At 30.2% G+C, this 23,402-nt stretch overlaps 3 protein-coding genes across 3 annotated transcripts; all 3 read left to right on the top strand.

Annotated features, from left to right (window-relative positions):
* Positions 1 to 1,207: 1,207 nt before the first annotated feature.
* On the top strand, positions 1,208 to 4,925 carry LOC114408441 (chromatin remodeling protein SHL-like). Its single transcript, XM_028371486.1, has 5 exons — positions 1,208 to 1,336; positions 1,456 to 1,801; positions 2,226 to 2,294; positions 3,794 to 3,929; positions 4,553 to 4,925. The coding sequence occupies exons 1-5, from the start codon at positions 1,264 to 1,266 to the stop codon at positions 4,577 to 4,579; spliced, it is 651 nt and encodes a 216-aa protein (XP_028227287.1). The 5' UTR covers positions 1,208 to 1,263; the 3' UTR covers positions 4,580 to 4,925.
* Positions 4,926 to 12,197: 7,272 nt separating this feature from the next.
* Positions 12,198 to 13,488, top strand: LOC114408440 (dehydrin ERD14-like). Its single transcript, XM_028371485.1, has 2 exons — positions 12,198 to 12,524; positions 12,809 to 13,488. The coding sequence occupies exons 1-2, from the start codon at positions 12,303 to 12,305 to the stop codon at positions 13,229 to 13,231; spliced, it is 645 nt and encodes a 214-aa protein (XP_028227286.1). The 5' UTR covers positions 12,198 to 12,302; the 3' UTR covers positions 13,232 to 13,488.
* Positions 13,489 to 19,490: 6,002 nt separating this feature from the next.
* On the top strand, positions 19,491 to 20,867 carry LOC114408045 (protein SHI RELATED SEQUENCE 3-like). The gene is made up of 2 exons (XM_028371171.1): positions 19,491 to 19,763; positions 20,107 to 20,867. Exons 1-2 carry the CDS (start codon positions 19,550 to 19,552, stop codon positions 20,493 to 20,495), a joined length of 603 nt encoding a protein of 200 aa, XP_028226972.1. The 5' UTR covers positions 19,491 to 19,549; the 3' UTR covers positions 20,496 to 20,867.
* Positions 20,868 to 23,402: the final 2,535 nt, after the last annotated feature.

Here is a 23,402-nt window from a genome sequence, read left to right as displayed (position 1 = left end):
TAAAATAAAATAAATATTTATCCTATATAAATCACTGCTAGTTTTTAAAACTCCTTTCGTTTCTTCTCTTGCTTTTCTTTTATTTATCCCTTCTATTAGTTTCTCTCTATTTTTTTATTTTTTTTTAATCTCAGTCTTTTTCTTCCTTCTACCTAATTATCAAAAAATGAGATGCAGGTTGACAATTCTCCTTCAATAAACCCCCTTCAAAGAAGGCAAAAAAAGTTGGCACTTGGAATGAAAAAAGCAGAACAGATCGCATCTTGTGCCCAAAGCGGAATAGCCTCAATTTACCGGAACGATCCACGCTTCCGTTCCGTGATGTGTAAAGCACACTCAAGAGTATTACGCGATACATTATAACCGAATGCCACATGGAATGTCCTACATCCCATTCCATTTTTGTTAGGTCCATCCCATTCCTTCTACTTACAAATCATTACCATATTGTGCCATTCCATCCCTAACTTTGTTGTAAGAAAGAGAAAAAATATTACAAATTATTACTCCAGTCTCAACTATAAATATAAACATATTCCATTAATTTTATCATTTTTAGTGAGACAGTCTTCTTAATATTTTTTATTTAACAAGAATTTTATATTTAATATTAAATTTCAATAAAAAAATAGTTTCTTTGTTATTTAAAATTAACATAATTTAATAAATTTAATTTATTTTTTTAATAAGTATGTAATTAATTATTTTTATTTATATTTGAGACCAGAGTAATACAAAATTATTTTCTTTGATCCCAAGTATAAACAATAAAAATTAATTTTTTTCTTAAATATAAATAAAAATTAACTAATTTTATCTTGTTAAAATTATTTTTAAGATACTCTTTATTTAATAGAATTAAAGACTAAATTATGCTTGATAAAATTTTTTAATAAAGGATAATTAAAAACATTATTTTTGTTTTGAGATTACCATAATTTAATAAACTTACTATTTTTTAAGAAAATAAATAATTTTTTTAATTTTCTTAAAAAATTTGTTTCTTAGGTATGAAATTATTTTTTTTCTTATAATAAAGACCAAAAAAGTACAAAATACTGTACTAAAAGTTTCTGGTCCATTCTGTGTACGGTGTACCTGCAGGTCAATGAACGTTGATAACAACGTCGGCCCACCATTTCACCCTGTTCAGCGAAGCACTGAAACAAAAAGTGTAATACACAATTGTCATATAAAAAAAATAAAAAAATCTGTATTTTTTTTTTCATCCTCAATCTTCTCCATAGCGTGTGCTTCCATTCCATGGCCAAACCGAAGGCTCCAAGACGAACCCTAGAGTCATACTCAGTCAAACACATAAGCAAAACCATTAGAGGTAAACGCATTCACTCGCTTTCTCGGCCAAAAATTAAAAAAAAAGAGATGAATTCTGTTTTGTGCTCTCTCTGTTTGATTGTCCTAAATCGAAACGCGCGTTTCGTTCTTGTCTCTCAGCTGGCGATTGCGTGCTCATGCGGCCCTCCGATCTGTCGAAACCGTCGTACGTGGCGAGGATCGAGCGGATCGAAGCCGACGCGCGCGGCTCCAACGTGAAGATTCACGTCCGGTGGTACTACCGGCCGGAGGAGTCAATCGGCGGCCGCCGCCAGTTTCATGGCTCCAAGGAGGTTTTCCTCTCCGATCACTTCGATGTTCAGAGCGCCGACACAATCGAAGCCAAGTGTACGGTCCACAGCTTCAAGAGCTACACGAAGCTCGATGCTGTCGGAAACGACGATTTCTTCTGTCGTTTTGAGTACAATTCCTCCACCGGCGCCTTCAATCCTGATAGAGTTGCTGTGTGAGTCCATCACTACTCCGAGATATAGATATTTTTTTTTTCTGTTATAGTCTTTGCTGCGCTAAATTTGAAATATATATTGTTCTTGTTTTTGGTAGATTCTCTTATAATCTCTGCTGCGCTAAATTCGAAATATAAATTGTTTTTGTTTTTGGTAGAATTTCGTTTTGGAATGGAATTTGTGTCTTTATTTTATTCAGCAGCCATATATGATTAGCAATTAATTTCGAGTGTGTTTTGGTTAATGGCTCAGGTTACTGTGATTGTTCTAAAATATGTAGTGCCTAATATGTTATTAGGATTTTTATTTGTTTGTTCAGTTGGAAAATGGTAAGTAGTAGCTTTTTGTTAGAATCGAGAAGCTGTGGGATCTTATCTAGATTCTGACTTGTGTGATGTAAGTTGTTTAAAATTTTCATTGCAGGTATTGTAAATGTGAGATGCCTTACAACCCTGATGACCTAATGGTCCAATGTGAGGGCTGCACTGACTGGTAAGTTGAATATGTAAGGTGATATTAATCTTTAATTTATTCCGTGTCTGCCCTGTTGTTTTGTTTTATGTTTCTGGACTCTGGTATGTTCAGTTCTGTAGATATCTTGCATCATCCTGATGGAAATATCAGTTTTTTATTCATGTTTTTTCTCTTTTCTTCTGGTTTCATTTGAAGAAACCAAGTATTTTAAGTCAGCACCAACTATGCATGCATCATTTTTCCAATAACAGAACAGCCTCTGCGTTTGACTATTTTATGTATTGGTGATTTGTTGTTCTGGTTTTGTTCATCCTTGCATATTTTGCTTCTGTCTAGGCTGTGTTATTTAACTTCTCCCCTGCCCTTCTTTCCAATTTTTCTTATACAGTACTTGTTTATGTGCATATACTTGTATTCATGCATTGTTGCATGCATTTAAATGTTGTGCAACTCCTTTTTGTGTGGGTTATGGACATCTGGATTGTAACTCAAAGAGAACTAAGTTACCTATGTTTTGACTTTTGTTCCTTCACACTTTATAGGACTATGTTTTTTCCTGTGTTCCATTCTTTCTTCTTCTTCACTTAAACTTCCTAGTTCACATTCTGCTAATTTTTAATCTAATTTGTTATGTTCTTTTTCTATTATTTCGCTATCATCTTTCATTTTTTGACTTCATTACTATGTTTTTGTTGCTCCTAGAATCTGAATTAATGGTGATTGTGTGTATAAACTGTAACTTGTTATTTATCATGAATTTCATTAATTTTTTTGTTTGTTTTCAGTATTTATATGTGTAGTATAAATTATTTAGTTTGTAATATAATATTTAAAATAGCAGCCATTGCAATCCTGCTATAGCGTAACTGCTTTCCAAGATTGTTAACTATGGCTTGAATGGAAAATATATGGATAAGGAAGATCTGAGATATAGGAGAAGATTTAGAGGATTAGTAATACATTTGGGATGGAATCCCTCTCTTATTCCAGGAGGGGATTCAGCTGTATAATTATTCCTGTGGCAATTTAAATAGTAGCACATCCATGGACTAATTAAGGAATAGCATTATAGATTGTATGGTGTGATGAACTTGACTTTCATGGCTATCCCAAATTGTTAAAATCTTGATCAAGTAATAAGTTCATGGAACAACTGAATTAAAATCCTTGAAGCTTAGTAATCAATTTTATTCATAGCGATTTTCATATCCTTGTCATAAAACTAACTGAAGATATGCTTTGTGAATGTTGAGACTTTTAACTTATTTTTTATGGGTGGCATACTAATTTTGTTAAGGTTTAGTAGAAAGCCAGTTTTAAGAATGGACTTTTAAGATCTATTTCAGCCATTAGTTTGTTAGATAAATCATGATAAACAGAAGATTTGTTGGCTTTGGTACCTTTTTCAAGGAGGATTTGTATGTTTAAAATAACCTGTTTTGCAACATGTGCTATTATTTTGTGCATATCAGGCTTTGAGTGAATGCAGTCTTCAGCATAATATTTTATGTATTCAGGTTCCATCCTGCATGTATAGACATGACTGTGGAAGAAGCCAAAAGACTTGACCACTTCTTTTGTGAAAATTGCTCTGCTGAAGGTCAAAAAAAGTTGCAAAACTCTCATTCTGCTTCTAGACACTCAGATACAAAGGTATTTTAAATAATGTTGTTTGATAATGTGAGCTTATTTTCACTTTTTAAGAATTTAATACAATTTGAATTCACTTGCTGAGGCAGAAGTTGATATCCTCATCTATTATCTATTGGTGTGTTAAATCCTATTCCATTGTCAAATGATTATATCTTGAACATTCTGTGATTCTTCGTCAGATGCATTATCAGTTGGTTCAATTTGTATGTGCGGGGAGTTACTTATTGAGGATAAGATTCTATCAACAGTTACAAATATGAATAACAAAAGCTGATTGTGACAGTCATGCATTCAGTATTTCGTATCTTTATTGTTATACTGCCTATTCAAGAATTTGAAACTTCATTTTGAATTGCTTGAATGCTTAACAAACAGGGCTAGCATTTTATTTGTGCTACATATTTATGAAAATCTGCCATGATATTATACATAAGAATTGTCAGTTTGGACAACCTGAATAATGTAGATATGTCTGGATTCTTTTTCATATGCATTAACATCTATGGTTGAAGTGCTATTGCTCATTACAAGGATTTACGTAAGAGTGCAATTTTAATGTGAAGTTTCTGCTGAAAAAAGGAACGGTTGATGTATTAACATCTATGTTTTGCCTGGAATTGCAGGTGGATACTAAACGCCGTCGTAGGTAATAGTGTGATAGTATATAAAGCATAAAATGAGTTAGATCTATAATGGATGTACTTAAGATCTTGCTTTTCTAATCCTGGGTAGGGGCCAGACAAACACATACAAAGTTATCTAGTAGTAAGCTGTAGTCTTTCTACTTTCATGGACAGAGACTAGTTTGGAAATGTTTGTCATGTCTATTTGGTTTGAGCACTCATCCTGTTTCCTTTGGAAGTGGAGGACGTGTTTATGTAATTATTTAGTGTAGATTCTGTCTCTCTTCTCCTCTGGTCCTTGTTCTGACTTGGACGTTTTGTAAAGTATTTTGACTTATTTATAAGCAGTAGACACTTTATTCTTTCTTTTTTACTGATAGAGGTAGGGAATGATCTAGAGTTTCTATTCACCGATAATGACACCGTGTTGTTGGCGTGAAAAAATTTGAGGATAAAATATAGGCAAAATTACAAATTTGATCTCCAATTTATCTCTAGTTTTGAATTTGGTCCCCCTATTTTGTAAAACCGTTCAATGTTGGTCCCCTAGGCCACAATTGGACGTTGATCGTTAACAAGTGATGTTGACTGTCACGTGTCACGTTCTTATTGGATGATGACTGTCACGTGTCATGTTCTGATTGGATGTCAACTCCATAAAAGAAATGAATTGTTGTTTTCATTGATTAATTAGAACATGACACGTAGCAGTCATCATCTAATAAAAACGTGACACGTGATCGTCAGTATCACTTATTAACTTATTAACGGTCAAAGTTCAATTGTGACTTGGGAGACCAACATTTTACAAAATAGGAGGACCAAATTTGTAAATTAAATTACTGGGGTACCAAATCCAAAACTGAAGATAAATTAGGGGACCAAATTTGACGTTGGTCCCCTAGGCTACAATTGGACGTTGATCGTTAACAAGTGATGTTGACTGTCACGTGTCACATTCTTATTGGATGATGACTGTCACGTGTCATGTTCTGATTGGATGTCAACTTCATAAAAGATGAAATGAATTGTTGTTTTCATTGACCAAACAGAACTTGACACGTGACAGTCATCATCCAATAAGAACGTGACACATGATCGTCAACATCACTTATTAATGGTCAACGTCCAATTGTGACTTGGGAGACCAACATTTTACAAAATAGGAAGACCAAATTTGTAAATTAAATTACTGGGGGACCAAATTCAAAATTGAAAATAAATTAGGGGACCAAATTTGTAATTTTGCCTAAATTATACGATATTGGGTTGTAATTTGATTTAGCCTTTCATACGCAAAAACCTCTGAAAGAACTTGCTAGAGACATTGCATGCCAATAGTGTCTCAGATCTGTATCATTTGACGTCATGACGTTTGAAATTGGAAAATACGTATTTTTCCCATCAAAAAGCAATATTGGAGTGGATTAGATTGGAATGTCGCGGAGTGAAACAAAATAGAATGACATTGAATGGAGTAAAAATATTGTTCGAATATTTTATGTAAGGTAGAATAAAAATATCATTTTATTGCGAATAAAAATTAGATTTAGCTCTAGTGTTTTTCAGCTAGAATTTAAGTTTGATCTTGGTAATTTTTTGTTAGCCTTTAATGAAAATTTTTCTTATGTAGATTATCAAGGTGAAATCTAAATTGGAAAATGACACTGAAAGTATCTGTAGAACTGCATTTTTGTTTTGTTCTTTTATTTCATACCTTTTAGAGGGAGAGAAATTAAAGATGAGGATAGGGTTTGTAAGTACTTTGGAGTACTTGACTCTTACCATGAACATATTTTAAGATAATATTTAATTATCACTTGTTAACGTACTTCAAAAACTTTACATTAGCAAATTCATATAGAAAATGTCATAAAAAATGATATTAACGCTATAACTCAAATTAATTTATAAAAATTTAAAATAAAATCAACAATTAATATTATAAAAAAATAGTTAAAGTGGTTGAAAGGAGAAGGGAGAGAGAAGTCATGAATTAGAATTCCTCCCACTAACAAATTAACCATTAACATTAACTTTTAAAAAAACAAAAGTTAAAGTGAAATAAGTTAGTTTTGCTAAAATTTAGCTTTTAAAAAAACAATAGTTAAAGTGAAAAAAGTTAGTTTTACTAAAATGACGGTATAATATTTGGAAAAATTAATAACACGCCTCAATTAATAGGTTGGACTAGGATGAATAAAAAAGAAAGTTAAGAAAAGAAAAAGGAAAAAAACTAGATGTGGCAAGTGATATGATAAAAAAGAGAGGGATACAAAAATAGTAGAGACAAATAGGAAGAAAAGAAAAAAAAAAAAACAATACAAGTGATGTGATGAAAAAGAGAGGTTTAAAAGAAAAAACATATAGAAGAGAGACATGAAGAAAAAAAGGTAATAGATATGACTAATGATATGATGAAAAAAGAAAGAGAGTGATTGAAAGAAAACTAGATTAAAATGGACTGAATGAGATAGTAAGTAAATATTTATATTCATTCCAAATAATATCATAAAAACATGCATCATGCAAAGAAAAAAAATTACTTGAAATTATAATGGCTAAGAGTATAATTAAAAGAATATTTAATTATCTATTAATATTATAAAATGATAATTTAAGAGAAATGTGTCACTTATTAATTGATACGAGAATTTATCAATAATTTTTTTTGTTAGTTCGCAAGTAACATTAATGAGAGAAAATTTTATTTGAGCTCGATTGTAGTAAAACAATTATGATCGAAAAAAAGCTCTCACTTTAAGAATTTAATATAACTCTATACTTAAAATTCAAATTCAAAATGTTAGTTAAGTTAGATTAATTAGTGTCAATTGATACACAGTAATATTAATGATTTATTTAACTAGGTAGATATGAATGACCATATATGAATGAGATAGAGTAAGAGTCAATAATAAATTAAGTTTTAAATTTGTATTCTTTGGATTATTTATTTGTTTTTCATAAAATAAATAAAGAAATAATCAATGCAACACATGATTCATCAAATAATAATACACAAAAATGAATTATGTAAAAAATAAAGTCTACAGGAATTATTGACATACCTGGTGAAGTGTGTGTTTGGATGTGGATCTCTAAGTCAAGTCTCAAAATTTTGTTCACATCTAGATTTGAGAAACGCAAAAGCTAGTTTTTGTAACTTGTGCATGACGCGGATCCATCGGTAAGAAACATATTACTCCAAAGACGCGGGAACTGTCTGTCCTCTTTGTATGGAAACCTAAATTCTGAAAATTACATCAAAATTCAAATCAACTATCCAGTCTCAAATCCTTCATAAGCATTGTATTGTATCTAAAGCGTCACAAAAACAAAAGTAACAATGAGAATTTGGTTATATGAAGAAAATAGTAGTTGAGTACTCGACGGCGGAGAATTCCGATGCATTGGGTTTCATCACCATCGCGCCCACCTTCACAAGGCTCTCGCTTGTCGCTCCATTGGTACAGAAATCCAGAGACAATTTTATTTTAGAAATATATATATCATCAAATATTGGAAAACATGATTTTTTAATAATTAAACGAGGGTAGTGATTTGGGTCTATAGTGGGCTGATTAAGGCCCACACCACCAATGAATACATCTGTCTATCTATGAATAAAATAAATAGACATTTTTATTCAATTGAATGATGATTTCGTCAAATAATTCAACACATTTCTTATCAATAATCATAATATTTTGTATTTTCATATAATTTATTTGGTAGAAAAAATTTATAATAATTAGTTTGACTTATCATTTTCTAATTTTTTATAAATTTATATCTTATTTTGTGTATTATTTCTTTTTTCGTATAAGTAATAACTTCAGTTATGTCCAACAAAAAATGGTAATAATTACAGTTATTATTATAATTAACAGTAGTTGGTAAGGAAGAATCAAACTTACTAAGTTTATCACATTCAACTTGTAATCTCAAAGAGTTAGTGCATGCATGTTTGGAAATGAGTTGAGAACACAATTTATGGCATTCAACAGCAAAAATAATACGAAAGCAACAACTGATAGTTTCAGACGTGAAAAACTCATCCAATATGTTTTTGGATTCATTTTCAATCACGGTAATTGAATAGATTTGAACTCTCGTTATTCTTTTCTATGTAAAGTAAATGTAGTTCTCTTATAAATAAAGTTTTGAAATAGTAAAATTTAAAAGAAAACTTCAACTACATAACTCAAACATCAAATAAAGCATAAAAAACTAATATCTCTAACTTTTTGTATCAAGAAATTATAAATATTTAAATAATAAGAAAGAGGTCAATATATACTAAACAATAAGTAGTAATTATTCAAATACTTAATAATCTTTTATCTCCCATTACAAAAAATATACGTAATGATCTTAATCACACACAAAATAATCTTAAGTAAATTAAAGTCTAAAATACTACGTAGTTAATAATATTTTTTTTTTTATAAAAAAAGTTGGTATATAGCCTGACTCGTTAGCCCACGAATCATATCCATTTAACTCATGGATCAAACGAACCAAATCAAATAAGTTCCTATTTAAATACACTAACATTTTAGTTGGTCCTATCTTGCTTGATTTGTAAGTGAAATACACTATTTGCGGGTTTGAACATTTATATACCCACCTCTATCCTAACAACATACTTAAAAGGCGTGGTTATTGATTATATTCCTCATATAACAAATTTATTAAAACTTGATAATCAAACTTCAACTCACATATTATTTGTCAATTGTATCACTCCATATTGGTACAAAGTTTACTTTTATATGATATTTTTTTTATAAAATTATTTTCCTTTATTTTCATTATACTATTTGTAACCCTTCGATTTATGAATGATCAACTTTTTATTATCCTTTAGCCTCTTTGTGTTTATACACTTAAGACTATAGAATTATGTATCCCTTTGAGTTCACTCGATTGACAATTCGTTTCATGAGACTCACACACTTAGATTTTGACTGATTGAGACAATCTCTTGTGTCAATCGTTGAACATGTCACAATCTAGAAAGACCTAAATGTGCATCTTGAATGTAATCCCATACGCGGGACGCCGGGATGTATGCGATTTATAGGTATTCAGAATTCAAACGATGTCAAATCCAGAGAGGTTGAACCATGAAAACAAAGTTTGATCAATAGACAATAGATTTCATTCAAGGAAAGTAGAAGAATAGATTTTTTTTATGAACATAAGATGAGGAGATGAAAAAACGTGAAGAATGGAGTCTGGAGTCAGTGAGATACGTTAGTTAGAAAATTGGGATGGGTTTAAGGAAAGTTAATAGGAATTTACTTTTTTGGAATAAATAAAATACTTTAAATGACATTAATTGTGATATTGGTTAATTTTTAAAAAGATGATATTGATTGACTGATTTTTAGAGAAGAGAGACATTCTAAATTATTTTATTTTGATCAGTTAAAAAAGAGTTAAAAATACAAATGTAGGAGCAAAATAATAAAATTTGAAAAAATGACTATATTCAATCAATAGGCATTGCTAGACACACGTTCAATAAAAATATAACGATCAAATGACCCAACACACAAGATAAAATGAACTAAAAAAGAAAAGATATTAACACATGTACCAATAAATTAGGTTCACATCCAACAAATAACAGACTTTACATCCAACTACAAATAAAGAGAAGAAAGAGGGTTAATACAATATAAACTAAATAATTAAAGAATTTTTTACATGATAAAAAAAAGCAAAAATGTCATATATAATTTAAAAAAACAAAGGAGATAGAGTATAATTTAGTGATTTAAAAACCGACCATCTATCCATCCTTGGAAATCCAAGACATAATGTAGTGTAGCGGATAAAAACAACGTCCCTCTCTGGCGAGTGCACATAACCCACAGGCAAAGTGCCAACAGAAACTCTCATTCCCGACGCAACTGACTGCCACACACACACACCGACCCTCTTGAAGCCGACATTTTGGGGTCCCGCACTTCACCTCCCCCACGTTATTTGTCCACGTGTCTCGCTCTCCATTGGTCACCTTACAGATCCACCATTACCACCGTGTCTCCCTCATCTTTTCTACACTTCTCTTCTTTTTTTCCATCCTCGCACCTCCTCAAGCTATCACTTCACTCGCTCACATACTTTTTTTTTATTATTCATCAAAATTAATTAATTCTAGAGTTATTTCTCTAGACTATTCTTTTTTTTCAAATTATGAATAAAAGTTAAGAAAGTAAATTATTCAATAATTTCTCTTTTTAATATTTCCATCCTCACATATAACAGAAATTTGCTTATCTTTTAAATTTTCTATTATATTAATTATTTTTTACAATAATATTTTTTATTATTTTTCATTTTTATAGTCAATAAATAATAAATATTAATATAAATCAATAAAATAAACTACTTTTTCTCACGAGAATTGGAAAAGATGACTTATACACATTAATTGATTGGATAAAAAAATAATTAAGATCTCAAATTGACACACTTGTTTTCAATTGTCTTTTGTTATCGAATATTTAAATAGGAAAAAGAAAAAAAAATTGGTTTTACTATTTTCTACATATATTTGAAAAGAATGAATAAAAAATAACGTGATAATTTCATAGTTAAAAATAAAATAAAAAACGTTTTCCCAAAATAAACATATTTTCTTTTGGTGACAAAGAATATTTGAAAGAAAGTTATTAATAATTGTCACCTAATTAGTAAAGCGAATTATTTTCGATAATTGAAATGATGAGTAAAAGTCAATTAGGATTATTCAATAATTTTTCTTTCTACTATTTCCGCCCTAATGTATAAGAGAAATTTGCATATCTTTTTTATAAGATTTTTTTATTACTATGATATTAATGTGAAATATTTATTGATTATGTTAATAATTAATTTTTTTTTATAAAAATCTGATTAATTACTCCAATTTTCCTCAAGGTAACAATATGTTGGTTAAATTGTCTCTCATATCAATTATTTTTTTTATCAAAATATTATTATTTTTTTAATAACTTTTGTAGATAATAAAAATAAATGCTATATATTAATAAGATAAATTCATTTTCTTGCTTGGGGGAATTACAAAAAATGACTATCACACGTTCAAAAATTAAGTAAAAAAATATTAATTTAACTACCTATTTAGTTTTTTTTTCATTTTTAATTTACAAAATTAACGTTTTATTAATATTTTTATTTTGTTTTTGTTGTCAAATATTTGCCTAGGAAATAGAGAAAACAAAAAATATTTTCACTATTATTATCTGTACAAGTTTTTTAAAATAGAAAACAAAATATCAACTTGTAATCAATAGTAAAGGAAGAAAATGAAAATAAACGAAGTTTCCATTTAATTATAAGAATATTTTTTTGAAAATAATATAAATTATTAATAAATTTAATACATTAATTAAATTAATCAATTTTAATGATGATTTTTGTAAATTACTTAAAAAGGTCTTGTATATGGAGTATTACACATGCATGAGGTTGGTATTGGAGCCAAATTCATAGCGAGTGCATATGTAGGCGCGTGGAGGAAAGAGAGAATGAACTCTCTTTTTTCCCATAACTTAATTCACACGTCGGTTACCACCTTTTGGGTTTTGGTATTTCTTAATCGCGGGAAGTGCGCGTTATGTGAAGTATAAATGGTGTCCCAGTCTTGCACCTTAAAACCATCCAATCCAATTGAATTCTCCAGAGAGAAGAAGAAACTTAATCGATCATCACTTCACTTCACTAATACATCATGGCAGACGAGACCCAGAACAAGTATGAGAGCTCTGAGGTTGAGGTCCAGGATCGTGGTGTTTTTGACTTTCTCGGTAAGAAAAAGGATGAAGAAGACAAGCCTCATCCTCAGGAGGAGGTCATCGCCACCGAGTTTCAAAAAGTCACTGTCTCAGACCAAGGAGAGAACAAGCACAGCCTCTTAGAAAAGCTTCACCGATCTGACAGCAGCTCTAGCTCTGTAAGCTTCTTTTCCTTTATTTTCTTTGCATGCATAAACATTATATATATATAACTTGTTCATCCTGAAAGGAATAACTTTATATTAACTTGTCTTTTTTTTTTAATATTTATTTTATAATTTAAACAAAACTTAATTTTATACGAGATTGTTCTAGTTGAATCAGCGATCTTGAGTTTGGTTCTAGGATTGTCAACCCTTGATGAATGATTTCGGATCTAAAAAATAAAAAATAAAAAATGTTACTTCAAGGTGGGTTTTGATTGGTATATATATGTTTGCAGTCAAGTGAGGAGGAAGGAGAAGATGGAGAGAAAAGGAAGAAGAAGAAGAAGGAAAAGAAAGGGCTGAAAGAGAAGATCGAGGAGAAAATAGAGGGTGATCATCATCATCACAAGGATGAGGACACAAGTGTCCCTGTTGAGAAAGTTGAGGTTGTTGAAACAGCACATGCTGAGGAAAAGAAGGGGTTCCTCGACAAGATTAAGGAGAAGCTACCAGGGCACAAGAAGACAGAGGAGGCCACAGCTACTACTCCTCCTCCACCACCACCTGTTGCATCATTGGAGCATGGTGAAGGTGCTCATCATGAAGGAGAGGCCAAGGAGAAGAAAGGTATATTAGAAAAGATAAAAGAGAAGCTTCCTGGTTATCACTCCAAGACAGAGGAGGAAAAGGAAAAGGAAAAGGAGAGTGGTGCTCATTGATATTTAAGATTGAGACAAGGCTTTTTTGTTGGTTGGAGATGCATGATTGTGGTGTGCTTTGTTTTCATTTCATCATATGACAGCCTTGTGGGTTTCTTTGGTGTTTCTTGATGCATACTTAATTTACTTTATTATTGTGTATTTATCTCTTCCATTTACAAAAAAAAAAGTTTGTGTAGGTTTCCTTCTTTGAAGTAAAAAGAAATTAAATATGTACTGAAAATGGAATAATAGTGTGTTTTATTTGTGTTTTATAATTTCTTTTTTAAACAGTTGTCGTCTTTACATTTCTATGCACATGCACCCTAATAATTGTCGATCGTGTTCTCGCGTGTGTAGCTAACTCGACCATGGTACATTTTTTAACTCAATTTAATGTGTAATATCTAACTAATTGAAATTGAACGTTACTACTTTATTTGGAATAATTTAATTTGATTTAACAATTGAAATTTACGTTTGATATTATTAAAAATAAAAAGATTTGGAATAAAAAAAAATTGATGGAAAGTTTAATTAGTTATATTTTAAAATCAATTTAAAGACTTCCCTAAACGTTATATTTTACGAGATAAGAATATAAACGCATTAAGTTCTTGATTTCCTTATTTATAAATAAATGAAAATTAAATATTATCACATTAAACATGATTCTAAATCTAGAATTCTAAAAATTAAATGATTTTTTTTTCAATATTTCAAATGAAGGTTTTTAATAAACAAATTAATGTATAGCACACTGATTTTATTTGAGAAAGAAAATTGCAAAACCCGTGCTTGACTGTAGTCTATATGAATTCGTTGAGAACATGATAATAAATAACCCCTTACCAATAATGGGTTTCCACGGAATTCGATCGCCTTCTTTATCTTAGCTAAGATCCTCTTATTGTAGGGCATTCGAGCAATAATTTATACTATGCTATACCCCACTTCAAAGGCCTTACAAATGATGAATGTTGACCAGTTGTTGTTGATCTAGACAATGGTACTAACTAATATTCAATTTCTGTGTTAGGATTATTTAATACTTAAACTGTTTCTCAGCACTCTGGCAGGTAGGTCACATTTTTCCAATCTTTTTTTCTGTTAATTAATACGTACCCGTGTCCACGACCATTCATGTACGTGTTAGCACAAGTTTAATAACAGCATTAGCCTCCACTAACCCTTTTGGCACCAGGTTGACGACTTCTCAATAATCCAAACTTACATGTCAGCTCAATCACAGACTTACAGTAACAATTGTGAACTCATGCATAGAATGTACACATCTACCATCATATACATAAATCAATCAACAAGTTCAACAATCATCACCACTTAGACCCGATTATGATGAGAATTGAATTTTGAGGGACCTTTGATATCGTATATCTCTATTAATTAAAATGATTTTATTTTATTGGGTTTCAAAGTAATAATTTTTAAAGTGAAAAAAAAAAACAAAAATTATACAATATATTAATATTAAATGACTTTTTAGGAGACCAAAAGTAAGAGAATGCTAATTTACTTACTTTATGTCATGGCCGGCCTCCACAATATGTCCACTACCTCTTTAGGTTGGACCTATCTACAAAGTATGAAGCAAAAATATCACATTTTATAACAAAAAAATTGAAATTTGCTTAGGTTCAAATAGTGTGGATTAGATATACCAACAATATGGATTACAAAGAAAAAAAATACAATATGCTTGTCACCTCTAGGTTGGACCTCCCTACAAAGTACTAAAAAAAAATACCTATTATCAAATCAATTAAAATTTTGCTTGGATTCATATTTTCTGGATAACAGATATCAATAAGATTAAATGACAATTCTTAATCTTATTTTTTTGCTGTTTGATTTTTTATTTTTTAAAAATTATTTTAATCCTTTATCATATTTTTTGGTTTAATTTGATTTTTTATCTTTTAAAAAATTTATTTTAATTTTTTATCTTATATTTATAGTTCACTTGAGTCTTTTAATTCATTTAAAATTAAGATCGTTAATAATTTAAAATAAACATTTTTTTTAGTTTTCTCTCATTTTCCTCCATTTTATTTTTAACACTTAGATTTGATTTAACTTAAAAATTTATAAACTAGATTAAAAGTCAATTGAAAATAGGAAAACACTTATTAAAATCTTTTGTTTTGAAGCTAAGCTTTAACACATTTTTGGATACTCGAACCTTTTTCTATTAAAGACAATTGATATACCTCCCTTCCTTACTAACTTACCACCCTTTTGCATGCATTTTCTAAAAATACCCTCGATGTAATTAATATAAACGTACCTCCCTACAACAATCTGAAGAGGCGTGGTTGGTCAAAATGGTAGACTTGTGGGACATGTTGAGGGGTTAGGTGTCCATGCTCTTCCCGCTTCTCACCTTTTTTCTTCTATGCGGAAATTAAGTATATTTAGAAAGTACCCTTTGCTGTGCCCACAACGACAGAAAGGTTTTTGGGGGGTATGCAGGAACAGTTTATGAGTATTGGGGAGGTTGTGTCGTGCACAAATTTATTGACTTGCTGGATGGTATATTATAGTGTGGTGCTAATTAGAAAATGCAAGGGTGGGTATATCAGAATATGGCAATTGTGTTTCTTGATCATGTGTATAGCTTTAGGTTATTGGGGTAGAGGATTCATATAGCGCTCTGTACATGTACGATGTTCGTATCTTGTATTTGTATGAGTGGATACCCTTTATAATCTACCTTAATAGCATTCAGTTTGGAGGGGCGGTGGGTTTGCAGGAGAACTTCTCAGAAGCATTTAGCATATGGTAACTTGGTTTCTTCAAATTGTTGTGTTGTAGTTGTAGGGGTACATTTATACAACGGGTATTTCTGAAAAAAAAAAATACAGAAGGGAGGTTAGTTAGTAGAAAGGGAGGTATGTATAAAACTGTGCAAGCGAATTAGTATCGTTTTAAAGGCCTAAATATGTATATTTTTCAAAACAATAAGCCCAATTTTATGTACTGTATTTTGTTGCCGTGACCAAAATCTCAAACTTCAAGCACATTTTTCTCATTCTATTTAAAACGAAACGAGTTACAAACTTTATGTACTGTATTTTGATAGCCTGCCTTCAAAAACAGTATTTTGATAGCCTAAAAAATATAGTTTTTAAAAAGACATCCCATCATGTTTGATTAGAATATATCCAACGTACGAGCAAACCACACATATTTGCATTGTAAGATTGAGTACTGCGGCTTAATTAACCTATGATTGATGCAGCATTATTAGGAAGCTGATGATAATAAACCTTCACGTGATGTGTGTCTCGAGGCTCCAATCCAAAATTAATTCTAGACCAATAACGGAACCTATTACAGTATTAATACACTGATAGTAACAAATAACAGATTAGTTGATCCAATCCAAAATTCATTTGTGGAAGTGGCTCACGATCAAATCTGGCAAGGGCAAGAACCTAACCTCCTATGACAGTATTTATACACAGATTACAAATTCATTTGTGGATGTGGTCATATAGAGTCTCGCAAGGAAAAGAACTGAACCACGTATGCCAGCTAGCATTAATACACATATCTAACAACTAGTATAGCAGATTGCTTCACATATGAATAAATCAAAGGAACTGATTGCCGAGACAGTCTAGATTCATAACTGGAAGAATCTTGAATCCGCCAATTTGGATTTCACTATATCCCCGTCAGAGGAACTAAGGAGTACTTCAAAGTTCAAAGTTAATAAAAGAATGTTTTGTCAATTGGATATTATTGACATTTATGTCATGTACTTTTTTGTAAACTATTCTATTTTTCTTCATTGGTTTAAAAATATTAATCTCATTTTGGAAAAGAAACTGAATTTGTTTCGTTTTATCTACCACTTTAAAACAATAAAAATATGATTAAGTATTTCTCTTTCTGGCATGCTTTTCTTAGTAATATACAACTGTAGCATCTCCGGGACACATTTTTAATGGAATTTTCTGCAAAATATGAATATATATATATATAGGTTGAGTGAGATGAAAATGAAAATGAAAATGAATGATATGACCATTTCAAGGACGGAAAGTCCCACGGCCAGTTCCCAAACGATGTTCATGTTTCGCAGGGCAGCAATGTGGCATTAGTAATGCGGTCCAAGATATGCTTTTTGACGAACACGACATCAATCAACCGCCTTCAATCTTGCTTTATGAAATAGTTAATCCCATAGTTATAAGATGAAAAAAGAAATGCTATAAAAGAGAAAACGATAAATATGATGATAAGTGTGAAGTGATGAAATAGGTGAAATGAAATAAAAAAGATCAAAGTGAGAGGTGAAAGAAAAGAATGTTATAACAACCCTCATACATAGATGCAATGAAAGACATAGAATGTCCACTTTACTATTGGCTTTACTTTTTCTTTTCTTGTTCCCAAAAAAAGTTCCATTGAAATTTGGGGATAAAGGCATAAAATTTGGCCAAATACTTAATTGAAATTGCCTTACTTTAATTTCTTCATTCCCACTGGTTTAAGATACTCCCACATGCTACAATTGTTCCAACCAAAACATGAGACCGAAAGGTACTTGAGCATCGTGATAAGGTATTTTATTGTTGTTGATGTTGCGGAAATGTATTTGTAAAGAGAGAAGAAATAAATATATTATGTAGATAAACTTTACTGTTGTCAGTATTTTTCTCATATTTAAGAAGCTCTGTTTATAAATCTAGCATTTTAATCTTAACAAATCATAATATATAATATCTTTAAATTTATATAATATTCTAAAATAAGATACCATCATATAAATTTAAACAATATCCTAACAAATAATATATTCTTAAAAGATAAAGTAAATTATTCTTTTCTAAAAACTAAAAAATCAAGCTTAATTATCGTTAGGCAGAAAGGGAGAATTACTAGTCGAGAAAAAAAATAGTAATCATTAGAATTGTTTTCGTTAATATGGAAATTAAACCATTAGCATAGACAAATGTATAGGTCGACTATAAAAATTTAATTTTTGTTAAAAAAATATACCATCATATAAGCTAATTCAACGTTAAAAAGTTAGCATTACTATATATATTATGGGCGATGACCGTTTTCATGTTTTACTGTTTTGAGTAACTAATAGGTGTGCATCATACATAAGATATATTGTATGTAAATAATTTTTATTTTTTTATATTGCTAGATATGCTATGTAAATAAATTTTGGAGCGACTGACTTTTTGGTTTTCTTCAAATTAGGGTTTCTGTTTCTGAAATATGACTTTATTTTTCACTTGCTAATATTATGGTCAATGCGCCGGCAAATATATTTTGAGGGCTAGACGGCTAAACCAGCAATAGGTAACCAAGTAAGTGTGCAAAAACGGATAAAAAAAATGTTAGAAACATACTAAACCATTTTTTAAATATATATTTTTATTTAATATAATTTGTTGCGGACTCCATTTCCAGGTTGATATCCAAGGTCCAAACCAACCTCTGAGATGGTCCAAAACATAGTAGTCCAGCGGCCCAAAATAAATAACAATTAGACTTGGCATTCCACAAAAAAGCTATGCAGATAATTAATGCCAAGACACTAAATTATAATTTTTTTAACAATCATCTGATAATCACGAAAAAGAAGATAGACGAACCATCCATGCATACATGAACTTAGCACCATCGTAGAGGTAGTTGGTATGGCGCAAAATATAAAATCGAAAAGAGCTTAACACTAAAGTATGTGTTTTCACTCTTGGTAAAAATCTACCCGTACTCCTTATTATTTTACCAAAAAATATATTAATAAAAATACTGACAGCAAAAGATGTATTACTAATATTTTCTCTAGACAAGAATACATGACAAAAAAGCACTTTAGACACGCTAACTTTATATCTGCCTAATACACTACTATAATAATTGTTAGTTTAAATTTCAGACATGAAAATTAACCAAAGACATCTAAGTACTGTTGAAGATTCATGCTTAAATTTATATATAAAGTGATTCACTTACTAAAGTGATTAATTATACCTTCATTTTGTTGTGAGGACATGACATGACCCTTTTCCTTATTCTAACACGTTTTTTTCTGGTATGTTTGCCTAGTGGTTCAGTGACGTGGGTTTTACTTCAACCTAGCTAGAATTGATTCTCCTGCCATAATGTACTTGTATTTTAGAACTCGAGCAAAGTGCAGGATTATATAAATAACAATAATAACTTTGGTAACTAATTATTTAACAAAGAGAAATAGAAGAATATTATTGCTTTCAGTAGGAGTAGGTACTCTAGAAGCAGTGGTGGAGCGCTAGCCGGGCCAGAAAGGGTTCTTTTAGAGAAAATAAGATGCAAAGGGCGACGCAACAAGGCATATCAAGTTCAAGGGGTTCAAAGTGCCATGACTGTGGGAACCAAGCCAAGAAGGAATGTTCATACTCAAGGTGCAGAACTTGCTGTAAAAACAAAGGCTTTCACTGCCAAACCCATATCAAGAGCACTTGGACTCCTGTGGATAATATTAGGAGACGCCATATTCCTCAAAATCACAACCCATATTCAGGTATGCTACTATTTCTTTATACACAACCAAAATTAGAAACCATATACTCTACATCCCTAGGAGCTGTAGCTTTTTCGGGTTTTTTTTTTCTCAACTATATGTACTTATATCCTTTTCTATGTCTGACAAATATCAAACTCCTGAAGGATATATATATATATATACACACACATACATACACTACTGCTATTACTGAATTAGGTCTAGTTATATCTGTATCTTTCTGCTCAAGCGTTATTTTACTTAATTACTGAATTACTTCACTTTTTATTTTCTGTCGTTATCTTGTTGACACTAGCTATAAATAAATAGATATATATGTATATGTTAATGTTAATTTCAGGATTAGAGTTGAAATTTCCGGGTGCTACAAATTCGATGGCTATATTTCGGTGCGTGAAGGTTCGTTCTATGGATGATGCGGTTTATGAAATAGCGTATCAAACATCTGTGAACATCGGAGGGCATGTATTTAATGGACTACTATATGATCAAGGTCCTGACCAAAGCTATAATAATAATTGTAAGGGTGAAAGTTCCACGAGCCTTGTTGATCAGCAGCAGAATAATCTGGGTTTTGTGAATATTAATAATGGTTCAATCCAGAGTAGAGATAGTAGTGGTGCAAGTGCAAGTGCAACTATGGCTTCTGTTGGTCCGGAAGAGACTCTTTTAACTCCATCACCATATCCGTTTTCCCTTGCTTCTTTCAGGTCCGGTATGCCATATTAATATCACATACCCATCAAGATCCTAATTAATTGGTTTCTTTAATAATATCTTGCTCATGAAGAACATGCATGACAGGGCAAGAGACATTTATGGATGGATATGAGGAAAGTACTAATTAAGAATAGAATGGAATATCGGCGTTGATGGATATGAAATACTTACTTTAGCTAGCTATCTAGCCACCTTAATTTGTGGAGCATTTTATATTTTAATGCTCAAGAAATAAACACGCAATGTGTCATGCCCTAGAAACAAATTTATTAATTAAACAAATGCGATCGAGAGTGATTGTTCTTTACTTGTTGAAATACCGATGACTAGATTTGTTCCCTTAATCAATTTGTTCAAACAAGTTTGGCAGTTTTGTCGTCTTGCTTTGCTGTGATCCCCTTTTTAGATTTTTGTTGATGATAATGTTTAGTTCCTGAACTTCGACTCCCTTTTGTCGCCATTATACATGGGACAAATTATACGATTATGAGTTGAAATAATTAAGGATAAATTTTTGTATTAGATAAAAAATAATATATTAAGTAGAAATTTTTAATTTGATTTTATAATAAAAATATGTAAATATAAATCAACCTAGTCCAAATCAATTTTAAAAAAAAATTAATTATGAGTGAGTTTGCTTAAATTTTTTGTTTTATTAGTGTATTCGTTTAAACTGATTCTGCTTAAAAAAATGGTTTTTGTTTATTTTGAAAAGCAAATCTTATCTACTTATTAAAATACTTATTTAAAAAGTGTTTCTTTAGGTTTAAACAAACCAGTCCTATGTTAATATTCATCCAAACACAATAAATTTTTTATAAAACCAATCAATAAGTATAAATTTATACTTATTCTGATTAAGAAGTTAAAAATATGTTTTTTTTAAAAAATTACTCTCTTGATCCCTAAATACAAGATTTTTTTTTCAGTTTTATTTGTCACTTTTAATAAGATTCTTTTTAAGCAGTCTTTTTTATTAATTATTTTTTGACTAAAATACCTTTTATTACTTTACAATAAATTTTATATTTAAAATATAAATACATTATCTCTCTTATAAGAAATGAATAAAAAGATTAACACACATTAATTAATTAAGTGTGAAAGCAATTGAGTGAAAAGAGAGAGAATATGAGTCACAATAAACTTAAGGGTAATTTTGGCAAAAAAATTACAAATTATTAATAAATTTAATGTTATTAACTAAGTTATTCAATTTTTTAAATGTGTAAATTAATTAAAAGAGTTTTATATTTACGAATATTATTTTAATGTAAGACTATTGTATGCATTTTTTGTGTGTATATTAGTTAATAAAGGATACGTTATATTTGAATTATTAGTCCATGCATTAATTTAGAACACACGTAATTTTTATTTTCCTATTAAATGTAATAGCCTAATAGGTAATTAATTATCTTCTTCCTTTAATTTTGTCTATGATGCATTATATACGTTATTGTTCCTTATAATTCACCAAAAAAAAAAAATGTATGGTTCGTTCGTTAATTTGATTTTTATTTTTTAATAGTGCGTATATTATAATTTTTCCTTGAAAATAGTATAAACAAATAATTTAACAACAACAAAAAATGAAATTATACTCCATAAAATGAAAATTATTGATGACTAATTGTTGAATGAGTTACTACCACTCCTCTTACATACTATCATATTTTTTGTTGGGCTTACGAAGCCCTGAGGGGAGTTACTATTCTCACTCCCCACGTCGTTGATATTTCTTTCAATTCCAAAAATGTTTTTCTCACCGAAATATTATTTTATTGTGTACAGGGACGGACTCACATTGAGTAATGCCCCCCCCCCCCCCCCCCCCCCCCCCCCCGAATTTTTTAAGCTTAGTTTTTTATATGTATTATAGAGATAATGACAGTTAAGTTTTCTTGTATATTTTTATAATAAAATATTTATTCTCCTTTTATAATATTTATTATGAATATAAAAAATGAAACAAATATTTTATTTCCATTTTTATAGTCTTTAGAAACAATTGTATTCTTTTCCTATTAGACAAAATATTTAAGTGTGACTTTTTTTTTTCAATTTTAAAGGTAATAATTGATTGCATTTGGAATCAAATTACTTTATTATTTTTTTCTGTATTGATTTATTTTTAATTATTTAATAATTAAAGACTATTCATTGTTAATTTTTGCAAATGGAATAAACTTACTAACATTAGAAGAAATTTACAAATTAAATTTTGAGACACATTTTTTTTCTATCAATATTATTTGTATATTTTTTTCCTCTTGTCTTGTTCTTATCATTATTTTTTAGGCTCTAATACGTTTCTGATTTCAAATATATGATTCTAGACATATTATTGTGTAAACTTTGGAAAAACAAATCCATTATCGGTTGAACTATATGTCTGTCAAATTTGGATTTCATAATTAATAAGACTTTTATTAGGCGAGTGCAAGTTGAAGAAATTTGCAAAAACTCATCCAACTGAAGATATTCATATTTTATAAAATTCTACTGCCATTTTGTGGGAAGTGATAATTTATATCAGGCTTCTTTCACATCAAATGCACCTAGAGATCGCAAAATGGGATATGCTAGCAAAGCTAGCCTAAACCTGTCTGGTGAAATGTAGAGCATTGAGCACTGAATTTCAGACTTGTAGGCATGTGAAAATGCTTCTCCAAACTAAAAACTCGCAAGCATTTCATGCAACATTAGTCACATTCGGCAGTTCCATATCAATTTTAGTCCGAATTTGGATCATCTACAGTCCTATACAGAAATATATATATATAACTAACTCGATCCGATTTACTTTTTTAGTAAAGACCTATGTGATCTTTAGAAGAAAAATAAACTATATGGAAGTTGTAAGTGTATATGAATCAATCTAACATGACTTCTGTAGTTTGAGTTTCAAAA

This window comes from Glycine soja, chromosome 4 (assembly GCF_004193775.1).
Source record: "Glycine soja cultivar W05 chromosome 4, ASM419377v2, whole genome shotgun sequence".
NCBI classification, from domain to species: domain Eukaryota; kingdom Viridiplantae; phylum Streptophyta; class Magnoliopsida; order Fabales; family Fabaceae; genus Glycine; species Glycine soja.
This window is presented reverse-complemented; position numbering and strand designations above follow the sequence as displayed.